Below are 15548 nucleotides of genomic sequence, written 5' to 3'. Positions count from 1 at the left end.
GAAGCTAAGAGACAAGGCGTGCCGCTTTTCATGTTAAAGCATGAAGCATGAACCTGGTTCCCAGAATTTAGGTCAGCGAACCGTGATTCTTCATTGTTGTTATTTTTATTATTTTTGTTTTTCTAAACTGGTTTTCATAAGAGTCAAGTGCTCCTCAGAGACTTCAAACGGGGGAACTTATCTCTGCCAGAAAAAATGGCAGGATGAAAAGAAGGGCCATTAATCACAGCGAGCGTTTGTCCTCATATCCAAAATAATTAAATCCAAAGTCAAACTAAATTTCAAAAGCTGAAATAAATGATTCTTAACAAAAATAACTTCCCATATACAAACAGAACAGAGTGTTTTCTTCAAGCCAAAGTGAGTCCAGACTCTTCAATCAGAAACTCTTCAGGCCGCAACGTCATGATTCAAAATGATGACAAGAAGAAGTGGAGACATCTTTAATGTGAACCAGTATACTACAGCGCGTGTAAACATGTGCACAGTCTTATTAGAGAGCTGTTGGGGCTCCTTCGTCTTTCCATGTGTAGTTTCTGACAGTCGGCTCACAGCGGTCGAAGCTTCAAAGAGGCTCAGATAAACCAGCTGCTGCAGCGTCGTCGTTGTTTTTTTTTTTGTTTTTTTTTCCTGGCATCAGCATCTGTTTAACACGTCTGTGTGTGTGTCTGTGCAGCCTCAGATGTGATGACAGCCACCTGCAGCGTGGAGGAGTTCCAGTGCGCGTACGGACGCTGCATCCTGGACATCTACCACTGCGACGGAGATGACGACTGCGGGGACTGGTCAGACGAGTCGGACTGTTGTAAGTTTTTTTTTTAAAGAGCGCCTCCTCCCCCCCCCCAGCCTCTTATGTTTCCTTTAACCTTCACATGACAAGACCTTGAACTTAGTCAAGCTTTTAAACCTGCACAAAAACACCCTCACTTTGAAAATTGAAATTGCAAAAAACTTGGTTGACATCCAAGAAACTAAACTAAACATATTGTCACAGTGGAGTGGAGCTGGTCCATCCCGTCCTGCTGGTGTACCATACACACACACTCACACACACACACGGTCTTCAGGCTCTCACTTAACAGCACCATGTGCAGGAGAGGAAGGTGAAGCTCCTCTGAGACATTAGACCTCTGTTATGACATTAGATTAAAATTAGAGTTTCCCAATGGCAACGCTGCACACGTGTCTCAGCAACAGCAGCCCATCCTCATGACCTGCACATTTCTGAAGATGAACTGCACAAGTTCAGCTGGAGTTGAAAAGCTCCTTATTAGCTGGAACCGGACAGGAAGTCACTGTTTAGGGATTAATCAGAACTTTTTAAAATGTAATTCAGTTCATCAAATTTTAATTTTTCCATCCTTGGGGGGATTTTAAAGGGCACACGTACGCATTAAAACACACAAAAAAGAACACACAGTGCAACCAGTGCAAGACAACAACATTGGTGTTAAAGGGATTCTTCACCCAAAATCAATAATTCACCAATTTTAAGGAAGGGTCGGGAGAACATTCGGAGTCATCAAAACACTTTTGGAGTTCCGGGGGGGGGGGGGGCGACGGATTTTCATATAATGGCGGCAGAAACACACACACACACACTATGAAAACATGTTTTTATCTTTGTTGTAATAGTATCTCCCAGTGGCTGTGTTGATGTTTGTACGCATGCGCCAGATGTTCATTCATTCGTCGTTGTAAACCATTGGCTGTATATGATGTAAACATGAAAGAACATCTTGCAGCAAATCTCGCGCAACCATTGGGAGCTACTGCTACAACAAGGCTAAAAACAGAGATCAAATAAATTTTTTCACAACAGCTTTTTCATGTGGCGGCTTCAGGACACTTGTGTCAGTACCGATGAGCAGTATGGAGGTATTTGGATGTTTCATAGTGTGTGTTTTGGACAACTCAAAAGTAAAGTCTATCCACCGCCACACTATATGAAAATCGGTTGCCAGCCGGGCCCCCCCTGAACTCCAAAAGCGTTTTAATAACTCTGAAAGTTCTCCAAACCCTTCCTTGGCATGACGGTGAGTAGAAAATTGATGAAATATTGATTTTGGGTGAAGTATCCCTTTAAAAAGCAATCAACAATGGTACAGAACAAAAGCTGTAATATTATAAAGAGATAAAGCGAACACATTTTGATTAGAAAATAGCTGTATTAGAAATCAATTGAGTGGCTGCAGCAACTAAACCAGTGTCACCATGGACACACTGACATTTCAAATCTTGTAGGTGTCAAAGTTTTTTGAAAGTCATGATGTGATGACTCATCAGGTTGCAGCGGACAATTGTTTTGGTCCCAGATTATCAGTCTTCACAGGACGGTCCCACACACTCGGTCCCCACAGAGCGGTAATGCCGTAAGCTTTAGGTGCTTTGATTAGACGCTGCCGGCGTCCGAGGTCCGACAACTGCAGCCTGGTCTGAGAGCTCGGTGTGGATTTCACATGTTAATGCACGATGGCAGGTTGAGCTCAGCTCCCAGAACAGCTGCTGTTTGGAGGCAGCCGCTCCACGGCGTCTGTCAGAGCTGAAAATCAGCTCGGCCTGTTATGTGTTTTCAGTCACTGTATCTCACACACACACACACACACACTCCTGAGCACACACACAGAGTGAGGCCATGGTCCTGATTAACACAGACTATCATGTTTCACTCTCCTCACTCCAGAGACGCTGCCTGCTGCTGACTCTCATTCTCTCATCTCTGACTTCTCACATGTTTCGTTTCGTTCGCTCGTCGTCTGTAACAGCCCACCACATCGCTCTCTCACTCGCTCACTCACTCACTCACTCACTCACACACACTCGAGCACTCGTATACGGTGGTCCCCCCCCACCCACCACCCCCACCTCTCCCTCCCTCTTTGATGCCTTTATCTGCAGTGCGATAAGCGCAGCTCGGAGGTTTTGTAACATCGTTTGATCATCTGTAAGGTCATGTTAGTCGACTGAGCTGCTCCGTTTCTCTCCCGTCTCCTCCCACATCCAGGTTTTTTAATTGCTGCCTCGTTTCTCAAGTGTTTATCTTTTCCTTTTTTGTTTTGTTTTTTTTTATATATAAAGTTGAGCAAGCATGAAAGGGAAAAAGAAAACGACAGTACACAGGCCTGAAAAACACTGGAAACATAACATTGCATACTGTATATTGCACACACACATACTGTTGTGTGGTGTTGGAGAAACTCAAAAGCATCAGCGGGCAGTGATGGCGAAACCAAGAAACAATAATAGATCAATTTAAGTTCTCAGAAAACCCGACGTCCTTAAACTGCCCTTTCATTTTTGTCATTTATTTTATTTTTGACCGAAATGACAGAGTTCAGTTTTTGTGTATTAGTCATAGACAAAAAAAAAAACGTCTTGGCTGTTTGAAATGTACAGATAGTTTGTGGACACGCACACACACACACACACACAGAGGAGGCATTCCTCAGAGGCATAAGACAGCCCATCCTCAGACGGCATTCCTTGGCATCGACTCTCCAGACACATGAAGGGCGCTTTGTTAGAGAAGAAGCCTCCCTCTCTCTCTCTCTCTCTCTCTCTTTCTCTCACTCTTTCTCTCCCTCTCTACCTCTTCTCTCTCTCTCTCCCCCTATCCCTCCCTCCCCTGTTATGTGAATGCATACACACACACAGACATAAACACACACATCCAAAAGCATTCACACTCACAGGCCTTGTTGCAAACACTGACACTGCTTTCGGGCGCATAGATGAGAAAGATGAAAGAGCATAGTTGGTAGGTTTGTGTGTGAGGGAGAGGGAGAGATAGAGAGAGAGGGAGGGAGAAAGAGAGGAATAAAGAGAGCAAGGAGAGAGATAAAGGGTTGATGAATCATTTGAGTGTGTGTGTGGGCGTCAGTGTGTTCATCGGCAACCCACGCTGTTTCTTGTGGCCTATAAGCCTGCCTCTCTCTCTCTCTCTCTCTCTCTCCCTCTCTCTCTTTATCACTCTGTGGGTGAGCCACCTGCTGTTTTGATCATCTCTCTCTTCTCTCGCCCAGTTGATAAGTCTGTACGGGGATGCTTGAAGCTCTACAACATCTTTTTTTTTTTTTCTCGTCTTTCTTCCCCCTGCATTCCCTCGCTTGTCATTTCGTTGCTGCCTTATCTCACGCCCACTGTAGCTTCGATGGGAGCCTGGCTCGTGCTGTCAGGAGGAAACATGTCAAAGAAGCACACGCACACACACACACACACACACACACGTGCATTCACAGACACTTGGGATTTAAGATGCTTATGTTTGATTCAGCTTTAATCTTCTCGTCCACCTCCGTCTTCATCTGCCGCCAGTTTGAGCTCGGCTTTGATCTGATCACATGTAGAGATGTGGTGGGAGATTTAAAGGTGGGGCAGCTATGATCTCTCGTCAGAGAGGATCACACGGCAGTCAAAATAAACACAACCAATTATGAGACACTTTTTTTTTTCTATGGACAGCAATCAGAGAGGATAGGCTAGAATTTCACGGTACAGTTCCAGTGACTTGTTTCCTCTGCAGCTTTAAGTCTTGTGTTTGAAATCTGTTTGGATCCAAATGTGTTGTTCCTGATTAGTCAGTTAATGTTTTGGTCTAAAAACTGTTTGGAAATAGTGAAAAAGTTTCCTAAATTTCTCCTTTTTACAACCAACAAACACAAACACACTTATTTTAGAAGTCATTTCACTAGTGATTATCAGGGGAGGTCAAAAAACAGAAATCCGAAGTCAAATCCTAACTCTAATAACTTTGTATATGATGATAGACAGGAGAAAACTCTTGTTTTAGTACATCATAAATGTACATAGAAGCCTGGTATTTATTTATTTTCAATATTTTGTGACAGCAGGTCTGAACCTCAGGCTGGAAAGTACTGACGTGCTAGATATTTAAGTTGTAGAGATTTTTCAACGCTATTAAAGTGGTGCTTTGTTATAATCTGCTGTGTTACTAATGTAATTGTGTGTGTTTTGTGTGTGTGCAGCCTCTCATCAGCCCTGCAGATCAGTTGAATTCATGTGCAGCAGCGGGATGTGCATCAACGCCGGCTGGAGGTGTGACGGCGAGTACGACTGTGACGACCAATCAGACGAGAAGAACTGCAGTGAGTGGCCCCTGAACGCACCTCCATTACTGTGTTGAAGCCCTGCTTACATGATTGTTCATCTTTATTTCAAAACGAGGCAGTCACTTAGGATATCTCCTCTCAGCTGATCTGAGAGCGATGTAATAACATGCGTGTACTTGTGCGTGTGTCCTGCAGCCACATCCATGTGCACAGCTGACCAGTTCCGCTGCGGCACTGGACGCTGTGTCCGGTTACTATGGAGATGCGATGGCGAAAACGACTGCTCGGACCGCAGCGATGAAGAGGGCTGCGAGAAAACCGGTGAGGCCGTGTTTACCATCTTGTTTTCAGGAGCTAAATATAACATGAGCTTCAGTGGTAGTTATGACAACAGCTGAGCACAGCCCTCCTCTGGTGACAAACACTTTTTTTTCCTTTTTTTTCTCCGTTGAGATGCTTGGTTCTGTCTTCTGGGATAGAAACAAACAGGCAGCTGCTGTTTACTTCTGTTTATCTCCTCTTTCTATACCATACACCTAAGTCATCATGATGGCAAATAGATTTTGGTCATTATGGTTAGACCTCCTTTCTCTTTATTTTAGATTTCTTTTTTGTATTTGCTGTCGTTTTCACGGCAGCACAGTTCCCATCAAATCAAAAAAATATTTTTTTGCATAATTTGTTCATTCCTCTGTAGTTGAACCCGACAAGACAGTCACTGTGAGCCACTTTCAGACAAGTAACATTCACACGGAGTGACGGACAGAGTTTCTATTATACCGCTGTCGTGCTTATTTTAATGGCCTCAATGCGAGCGCAATACAACCAGAGTTTTTAATGGGATAAATACTTTGACTAACGATACAATATGTCATGCTGTCTCGCCACAGAAAGTCCTCCCTGTGCTCCGGATCAGTTCCAGTGTGGGAACGGCCGCTGCATCGGTCAGAGGAAGGTGTGTAACGAGGCCAACGACTGCGGAGACGGGACGGACGAACACCCGCACCACGACTGCCGTGAGTTGATATCGGCGTCTTTTTTTGCTGATGGGACGAACATCGAGTCTGAAAGCGATTTCCCCTTTAACGCTGGCACAGCCTGTGACACAACACTGACTTTGAAGCGCTTCTGTCACTGTTAAAGTAATGAAGACTGATATCAACATTGAACTTAATGAATGTTAATTGAAAATTCTTTGACAGTCTCAATGTTGTTTCAATTTAACAGCCTGAGGAACAACACTTAACACTCATCACTGTCACATTTAATAAGTGCTATTACTGTATTATTAATTCCACTTTACACAACACACACAGTCAAGACTTACCTAGGTGTTTGGAAGTGTTATTAGACAAAGTGCTAATCACCATAGGAGCAATTCATGTGTTCTTTATTTTATTGCAAACCCTTTATTGATTGAGGGTTGTGTAATTAACCATCAAATGAAACCTCATTGATGGAATTCATTATTGTGTCAATTTTATTACACTCTCTTTAATATTTCTGTCTACAATTGGATTTGTAAGAGTGAAAGTAGGTCAGGGAGTCGTCAAAAAAACACCAGGCAGGTATGACATCACCGTCATCAGGCCTCGCTGCCCGTGGCCCTGAAATGTTTGGAGGCTCAACGGCGGCTACTTTTTACAGTGTGTGGTTGTCTATACTGAATCAGCATGCTGTGTTTATGTTCCTCGTGCAGGTCCGCGCTCCAACGAGGGCAACTGTAACCAGAATAACGGAGGCTGCTCCCAGAAGTGTCAGATGGTCAGAGGACTGGTCCAGTGCACCTGTCACACTGGATACCGTCTGATGGACGACGGCAAAGCCTGCCAAGGTACTATTCTGTGTGTGTGTGTGTGTGTGTGTGTGTGTTTGTGCACGTGTGCTACTATCTAACATCAGAGTTTGCATTGAAAGTGAGTGAGCAGGCTGAGAGTGTTAATATTCATGACCTGTACAGAGTTTGAAAATCGTCAGTTGCTTAGCAACCCACACAAGAAGTTAAATTTACGAAACCTAATTTGCTAACTCCCGTTCCATCATCAGAAGGCAAAAATGAGAAACTATAGCCGTGATGAGTCGCAAAATAAAGCAAGTTAGAATAATGAAGCAAAGAAGGTAATAAAACTGTCTTTACTTCCTGGATGTGTGTTTTCAGTTTATGTGTGTGTTCGCTCATGTTATTTAGACAGTTTGTCTTTGTCTCAACAGGATATTTCCCAAATGTATGAATATATTTCCATGGAACTTTGGAAAAAGTTTAGCCACAGGCGAATAAGTTATAGATTAGAAATTGGTGCGGATCCAAAACTGGGAATTCTGCCACAAGTCAAAAGTTTTATTACTAGAATTTTGAAATTCATGGAGACAATCAAATCTTTGTGTCCAGATTTTTTTAGAGTGAGCTTGCAAGGTCCAAGAAATTGTAGAAAATTCATTCAGACTTACAGGGGTGTAAACCACCATTGGGCCACCTCTGAGCGCTTTGCTTTATGTACGCTGAATTCATTGATAACCCTGCCACCGACTCTCTGTCCTTCCCCTCTTGTCCCCTCCCCAATCCTTCTGTGGTCCATTCCAGATGTGGACGAGTGTGCTGAAGAAGGCTACTGCAGCCAGGGCTGTACCAACACGCAGGGGGGGTTCCAGTGCTGGTGCGTTCAGGGCTACGAGCTTCGACCCGACAAGCGCAGCTGCAAGGCTCTGGGTAAAAAAAAAAAAAAGCCACTGTACTATGTTTCAACCTTGACATGTGACCACAGAGAGTCGCTGGGGTTTGACCTCCAATAAAAACACGGTTGCTCAGTGTTTATACTTGCCTCGACAGTAACTGTATCCATTCCTCTGCTCCGGGGTATTGGACCCAGAATGAGGTCGGCTCATTCGGAGGGTCTGGACTAGATTTAGATATGCAGTGGAGGTAGAGCGCCGGCCTGGTACGGCAGCCCATAAATCTGCAGCAGACCATAGTTAAACCCAGGTCAGGACTGTCTGTCAGTTGCCAGCAGCCAGGCCGTCACCTCTATTGAGATTAATGCTCACTGTTATTAAAAGTGACCAACCCGACCCGACTCGAACTTTTTTGTCTCTTTACTCTTTTTTTTTTTTTCCTTCAACTTTTCATGTTTGGCTTTTTGCGGTTTTCAACTCTTAATTCACATCGCCTCCAATAACCCTGTCCATCTTTTCTGTCCCTCCCTCAGGTCCGGAGCCGGTCCTGCTGTTCGCCAACCGCATCGACATCCGTCAGGTTTTGCCGCACCGCTCCGAGTACACGCTGCTGCTGAACAACCTGGAGAACGCCATCGCCCTGGACTTCCACCACAACCTGGAGCTGGTCTTCTGGTCGGACGTGACGCTGGACCGCATCATGAAGGCCAACCTCAACGGCTCCAACGTGGAGGAGGTGGTCTCCACCGGCCTGGAGAGCCCAGGTGGGTGCAGCACCTGAAAATTATGCAGGTTTCAAAAAGTAGGACAGTGGACTCATTTATCATTTATGCTGTTTATTCACCTCTGCTGCTCTCTGTTCAATTATCCTCTGCTCTCCCTCACTTCATCCATCACTTTGTTCTTATATGAATCCAGCAGAGTGCCATCCATACTGTTCAAACTCTCTCTTATTTTCAGTCTGTTTTTTAATTTCTTTTGTTTTTGTATCTCTGTGTTGTGCCTTTTTCTCAGTCAGTGTCTCTTTCTATTCTGACTCACTCAGACTCCTCTCTCTCTTCAGTGCATTTCACCGGATCCCTGTTATTTCATTTTTCTTCTTTGCATCTTTTCTCTTTGTTGTGTTCTTTTTAATTGCTTCTTTCTCCTTCTTGTCTTGCAATAAGGAAATGTATATATGAACAATATCAAGAACAGAGGAACAGCTTGTTATAGACAGGAATAGCACTATTCCTACGACTACAGGAATAGTAGTAGATAGGAATAGGGATGTTGTGAAGAATTGTGGGCTCATTGAAGTTGTTGTCTTCACCACCATTGCCATGAGTGTCTCCTTGTTTGGATTCCTTTAGTGTTGGTGGTTCAGGAGGCTTCTTATTATCTAGAGCTGAATTATCCACAGCGGTGTCTCCCTCCCCAAAGCAAACAGCTCTGTTGAGTATTAACAGTAAAAAGACTGGAAAGAGCAGTTTCACATCAAAAATCAAGGATTCACCTACAGTATGTTCTTCAGCAGACACAGGTCATATCTGTGAGACGGGGAGCTGAACTGCCTGTCAATCGCTTGACTATTTTCTCTCATGACTTAAAATCTGGATGTCTGATGACCAAAATACTGAATCCAATTTAAAAACTATTCTTGGAAGTGACTAGGGTGTGAAAAATATATCTTTAAAATGTTACTTAAAACCAAACTTTGAGCACTGGAAGACAAACACAACACATGCACATAGGGAATATGACGTTACTGATGAGTTTTACTATTTTTAAAATCATATATCTCTCTGGGTTTTTAGAAATGCTGCAAACATTTTAGATAGTTTAAGTTAACAACTTATATATGTGACAGCTCTCGTCATATCTAGACAAAGGTTACATACAGTAATCTACATGTTCCCACTTTATGCATAAAGCTGGAGTGAAAAATATTAAATTTGTCCTTATTTATGATACCATTGGTTTATATACAAAGAAACCTAAAATATTTTCCCTGTCCTGTAGGTGGACTGGCCATAGACTGGATCCATGACAAGTTGTACTGGACGGACTCGGGGACGTCCCGTATCGAGGTGGCCAACCTGGACGGAACGCACCGCAAAGTGCTGCTGTGGCAGAACATGGAGAAGCCCCGAGCCATCGCGCTGCACCCCATCGAGGGGTAAGACTAGTCTGTGCACACACACGCTAACACATGTATACAAAGTCTACATAACTTGGTGCAGATGGTTTCAAATGTACATGTATATACATATCCCCTCTGGATGTGTCCCAGTTGTAGTGTAGCAGCAGATCAGGGATTAAAGTTTGGCAGCGCAGCAGTGCCCACGGGCGAGCATCTGTGTGGAACAAGTATTTCATGAAAGGGGCTGCAGCAAAGTGTGTTTTCCTCCCTTGTGTCATATGCTTCAGTGGCAGGAGAGAGTTTGGGATGAAGCTCCAGAGAAATTTAAAGCTTGAAAACTCATTCAGCTGATTAGGCAGCTCATTTGCATGGGATAATTAAGATGTTTCCAAAAAAAAAAAAAAAGGAAAAAGTAGCTCTTCTCTCAGAGGCTGGACCGAACAGATGAGGAATGACGAAGGAACATGAATGTCAAGGACAGAGGAGACTTTGTAATGTGAGACATCTGCTGTGTCTTGAATCGTGACAACAGTCTGTCTACCTCTTTTCTTAAGTGGACGTCAGGAAGGTTAAACTCAACTTTGTTCAAAGTGTTTCGGTCTTGCATGAAAGTCACAGCGCCTGTCCCCGTTTTTTTTTTTTTTTCTTCTCCTCAGTAAGATCTACTGGACGGACTGGGGCAACACGCCTCGCATCGAGTACTCCAACATGGACGGCTCCAACCGGCGAGTCATCGCCGACACGCACCTGTTCTGGCCCAACGGCCTCACCATCGACTACGCCGGACACCGCATGTACTGGGTGGACGCCAAGCACCACGTCATAGAGAGGGCCGACCTGGACGGACGCAACCGCAAGGCTGTCATCAGCCAAGGTAAACGCCCAGCTGTCATCTGTCTATTCATGGTATGGAGAACCGGTTCTGAACACACACTGCTGGGTTACTGTGAATCCAGTGTGGATGACTTACTCTACCTCCTTCCCTATGCATTTCAAGTTCAAAGCACAGTTTCGTGACCTGCTGCCAAAACAAAAGAGCTAATGTCAGCCGTGTGGAACTTAAAGGGATAGTTCAACATTTTGGCAAATTCGCCTTTTGCCATAATCCTTATAGTTATAGTGGTAGGTTCATTAGCTTTAATTATCGGTGCATGTTGTTTTGAGATCCGCGGGGCAGAGACGCCAGCTGCTCAGCGGACACAATGGAGGTGAATGGTACAGGTCCCCTGTCCCTCAAAACTCAATCAAATACACAATCCAACAACTCCAAAACACTCTCGCAGAGAAGTTGTGACCTGCACATTCACCATGCTATGAAATAATGATGTATAATTATGTAACATTACGACACACAAAGCAAATACTCTGAACTACTTTTGAAATCACTCCGCCCAGCAGCCGTGTCTGGAATGACCTTTAATCCAGCAGTTATTATCACACAGTAAAACATAAAAACCCTCTGTTTAATATCGAGTTACAACGACCATGTGGAACCTGAGAAAGAATGCTTCCTCGGTTGTTAATACAAAAAGCTCTGAATGGGAAACAACAGGGGAGTGGTGGTCTGCAGAGGTCTGGCTACAGTTCAGATTCTCTTTAATTACCACACACATACATGAAGAAGCACAAACAAGAGTTAGATATACGATGCAGTCGGTTGAGGCTACTTCATTATATCATGTGGAGTTAATCAATGCCATGTTTGCGTTAAAGAGCATATGCATCCTTCAACCACTGAAGTACACACACACACAGGCGCCATACTGTAAATGACAACATGAAGCTTTGCGTGCCTCTGTTTATGTTGTTGCTCCCTGCAGTGAAGCCTGAGTGTGTGTGCGTGTGTGTGCACTAAAACTTTAAAACTTGAGGATCTGGCATTTACAGATGTAAGCTGGCAGAGTAGTGATCTACCACACATACACACACACGCGCGTGTGCATCTGCTTCTAAGATCTCATGCTGCAGTACAATTTGTTTCTCAGGTTGTAGCTGAAAGTCTTTTGTTGTTTTGTTGTTGTGAGTCTTTACTCCTCATGTTTACCAGTCAGCTGAACACAAACAGAACATGATGTTAAGCCGAGCAGGTTCAGAAATGCTTTAAGGCAGCGTGAGCACAACTACCTCCTCTAACTTTCCAAATGAACACAGTTAGGTTTAACAACTTAGGATCAATAGCTGTCATGAATCTGTCTTTTAAAACTTTTTACTGCAGGCAGACAAGCTACTTGTTTATGAGTGCACCTGTGTGGTTGTGAGGTGTCAAAAATGAATGGCCAGATTGTGTGAGAATTGTGAGACAGCCATGTTTTAGCTCAAGTTTGGATGTAATCCAAGGAGCTGCAACCAACAGGCAGAAGATAGGCATCCAAACATGAATGGCTGTTTTTCAAGGTCAAGAACTGACTTTACAATGTCCCCATGTGAATAATGGATTTTGGAGTATTAACATATGCTGACAGAGTGGCTTTCGATTGAGGATTTTTTTTTTCTAGGTGAACAAAAGTGAGTGGAAGCACATCAGTAATAGTCAAGGGGGTTTAAGTGTGCGAGAAGAGAGAGGGACAGGGTGAGGGTGTGTGTGTGTGTGTGTGTGTGTGTGTGCAGCCGCCATCAGCCCAGGGAGCTCTCCTTAATGATGTGTGCTCTCAGGATAAAAGGCTGTAATTGGCCCTGTCCTTTCTCCACAGCCTCTGTTTGCTCAGACAACACACGGGGCAAATGGGACGTGTGTGTGTCCGTCTCTGTCCGTGTGTGTGTGTGTGTGTGTATGTGTGTGTGAGAGCGTATGCATGGTTACATATGAGCTGCTGTACCCAGGAATGTTAACAAGTGTGTGTTTTCCTACACCTATAGCTCTGTATGTGTGTGTCTGTGTGTGTGCTAGAGAGACATTGACAGACAGGCGGGCCAAGAGAGAGTGTGTGTGTGTGTGTGTGTGTGTGTTGTGTGTGTGTGTGTGGTGTGTGTGTGTGTGTGTGTGTGTGTGTGTGTGTGTGTGTGTGTGTGTGTGTGTGTGTGTGTGTGTGTGTGTGTGTGTGTGTGTGTGTGTGTGTGTGTGTGTGCGTGCTCTAGCTGGATGTTTGCCAGCACCTCCGTCACTGGAGCTGGAGGGCAGGCGGATGTCATGGATAACGCCGCTATCCAGTCTGCACACCTGTGCACCTGGAGGTGGGGGACAGGAAGAGAAGGGGTGGGCTGCTTTGTGTGTGTGTGTGTGTGTGTGTGTGTTGGTGTTTAGTACGGTCGTGATCATAGAGTACATCTGCCCGAGGACAAACGCTGTGTACTGCAGCGACGCCTCACTGACAATGAGCGGTCTGCTGGGTGCAGATATACTGGATGTCCAGTGGGTTCTATAGGCAGCAGTGACAACGGAGCCACAGAACGACGCCCCCTTGTGGAGAGCAGCTCAGCTACACAGGTGGTATGATAAGATAAGTTAGTCCTTTATTGGTCCCACACTGGGGGAAGTTTGTAGTGTAGCAGTGTAGCAGAACAGTGGCGCGAAAAAAAAAAAAAGAAATGCAAAATGTGAATAACAAATAACATTTATAGGCAAGGAAAGGCAAGGCATCTTTATTTATATAGCACATTTCATACCAAGGCAACTCAATGTGCTTTACATAAAGACAAAACATTTAAAAAGAACAGCATAAAACAGCATGAAAACAAACCATTGAAAAAGAAAAATTGTAAACATTAAACATACAGTTGAAAACAAGAGCAAAGAAGAATAAAAAGTAGAGAGACAAAAGAAAATAGATGAAGTTTTTAGTCACATAAATGTGTAATATGAAATGTGTTAACATAATATAATGTAGTAATAAGTGCACTAGTAGGAAGTGGCATCAAAAAACACAATGTTCAACCACTGGAGAGATTTTTACACCTGGTTGTATGGTCAGACTCTATAATATCATACACAGGGCTGACTTTAGTTGTAGTTTGTTCATTTGTATGGTGAATTTCCTTTAAAGGGATAGTTCACCCAAAATTCAAATTTCACTCATTATCTACTCACCCTCATGTCGACTAAAGCCTGGTTTACGCTTCTGCGTCGTGGTGACGGCGTACCTACGGCGTAGACCCGACGCCGTCGTTGAGCATTCGAAGTTCTGCGTCGAGGGAACGCGTTGCTTCCTGTCACAGTAAACAATGGCAACTGAAAAACAAACGCTTTTATTGCAAATGTTGAAGCACAGGTGACGGAGAAGAAGTTTGCGGAGGTGGTCTGTCTGACCAGTCGAGGCTGAACGGGTGAATTACCACACTGACGTTCTGAGCGGACCAATCACAGTCCTTGCGTCGAAGCGACGCGTAGTCAGGATTTTTTGGAGGTGCACGTCAGGCTATGGCGTAGGGTCCGCGTAGGGGTCTGCTTCAACGGTGTAGCTACGCCGTCGCCGCGACGCAGAAGTATAAATCAGGCTTAAGAGCTGGGAGAAGTTTCAGAGTCCTCCGTGCCTTTTCTGAGTTACAGGGCGGCTCTGTGCAGCACTGCATGTCCATATGACGGTTGAGAACGGAGCTCACTTTTCTTCGTCCAAAAAGACACACCAAAAACCATCAAATAAGGCACAGAGGACTCTGAAACATCTCCCAGCTCTTAGTTGACATGAGGGTGAGTAGATAATGAGAATTTGAATTTTGGGTGAACTATCCCTTTAACATGGTCAATTATTACAGAGACCAGGTACTACACTGACGTTGCAAGGCTGGTTTTCAGCCGTGAGACGCCAGGTGAAAGACAGAGAGCCTCCGTTGTCACTCGTAACAAGTCACAAGTCATGTAGTTAACGGTCACAATTACTCCGGAGGTTTTTAATGAAGGTAAACATGTAGCATAGCCACGGGAGAAATCCTGCTTAGTTCCTAGCAAACAGTGTCCCCCGTCCATCACACTTACAAACCGGACAGTGCTGTGTCCAGTCGTGTTGCCGGTGACGTGGAGATCAGAGAGTGCGACAGATCCAGTTGAGACTTGAGAGGACCGGGGAGGTGCCACATGTAGGTTAAAGGGGACATTACTGTGAGGGCTGCTTGGGATGTCTGATGCCCCTTCGACACTGCAGCTGCTCCTCCAGCTGTCCCGGATAGAAGGAACAGGAGGGGGTCGGGTCGGGCGGGGCGGGGCGGGGAGGGATAGGAGCGGGGTGCAGGGACGACACAGAGGAAGGTGACCGTATCTAAACCTGGCGCCTCTGTAGGTGCTGATGACTCAGAGGCAGGGAAGAGGGAGAGGGTGTACTGTTGTCTCCCTCATGTTAGGATAAGATCACAAAACACACACACAGTCCGCCACCATCACCTCATACACACCTGGACCTTTTTGAAGAGGGGGGAGAATTCTTTACGTACTTTCTGACAGAACGGTTTCTGAGCCGAATCATAACTCTACAACTAACAACTAACTGGCTGTAACTCTACTCTCTCCCCTCTGATGAAAATGAGTGTATTTAACCAGTTATCATGACCAGATGTTGTTTTTATACAATACCATGAGTGAAATAATCATTCAGCACCATCATAGTTTAGTTTATTAGTTTATGTCGAAGACAATCCCAATTAATCAACTGTATCAAAAACAGTAAAAAGGGCAGCTTTAGCCGACATGGCTAATATCCTGCTGTAGTCCCCGGTCAGATGAAAATAGGCACACATTGATTAAAAAGAGAACTTTAGGA

The 15548-nt window shown here is 44.5% G+C and overlaps 1 protein-coding gene across 4 annotated transcripts in view; it reads left to right on the top strand.

Moving 5' to 3' along the window:
- Positions 1-15548, top strand: part of lrp4 (low density lipoprotein receptor-related protein 4) — a 150583-nt gene that overhangs the window by 112952 nt on the left and 22083 nt on the right. For all 4 annotated transcript variants that reach the window (XM_085771311.1, XM_085771330.1, XM_085771321.1 and 1 more), the window contains exons 6-14: positions 677-805; positions 4986-5105; positions 5265-5390; positions 5960-6085; positions 6769-6903; positions 7651-7776; positions 8273-8503; positions 9741-9897; positions 10518-10735. In XM_085771311.1, coding sequence (XP_085627437.1) covers positions 677-805; positions 4986-5105; positions 5265-5390; positions 5960-6085; positions 6769-6903; positions 7651-7776; positions 8273-8503; positions 9741-9897; positions 10518-10735 — 1368 coding nt within the window. The remainder of the gene's footprint in view (positions 1-676; positions 806-4985; positions 5106-5264; positions 5391-5959; positions 6086-6768; positions 6904-7650; positions 7777-8272; positions 8504-9740; positions 9898-10517; positions 10736-15548) is intronic.

Source organism: Trachurus japonicus, chromosome 3 (genome assembly GCF_045865225.1).
Source record: "Trachurus japonicus isolate A0001 chromosome 3, Traja_1.0".
NCBI classification, from domain to species: Eukaryota; Metazoa; Chordata; class Actinopteri; order Carangiformes; family Carangidae; genus Trachurus; species Trachurus japonicus.
The sequence above is the reverse complement of the archived record's forward strand: the minus strand, read 5'-3'. Positions and strand labels throughout refer to the sequence as shown.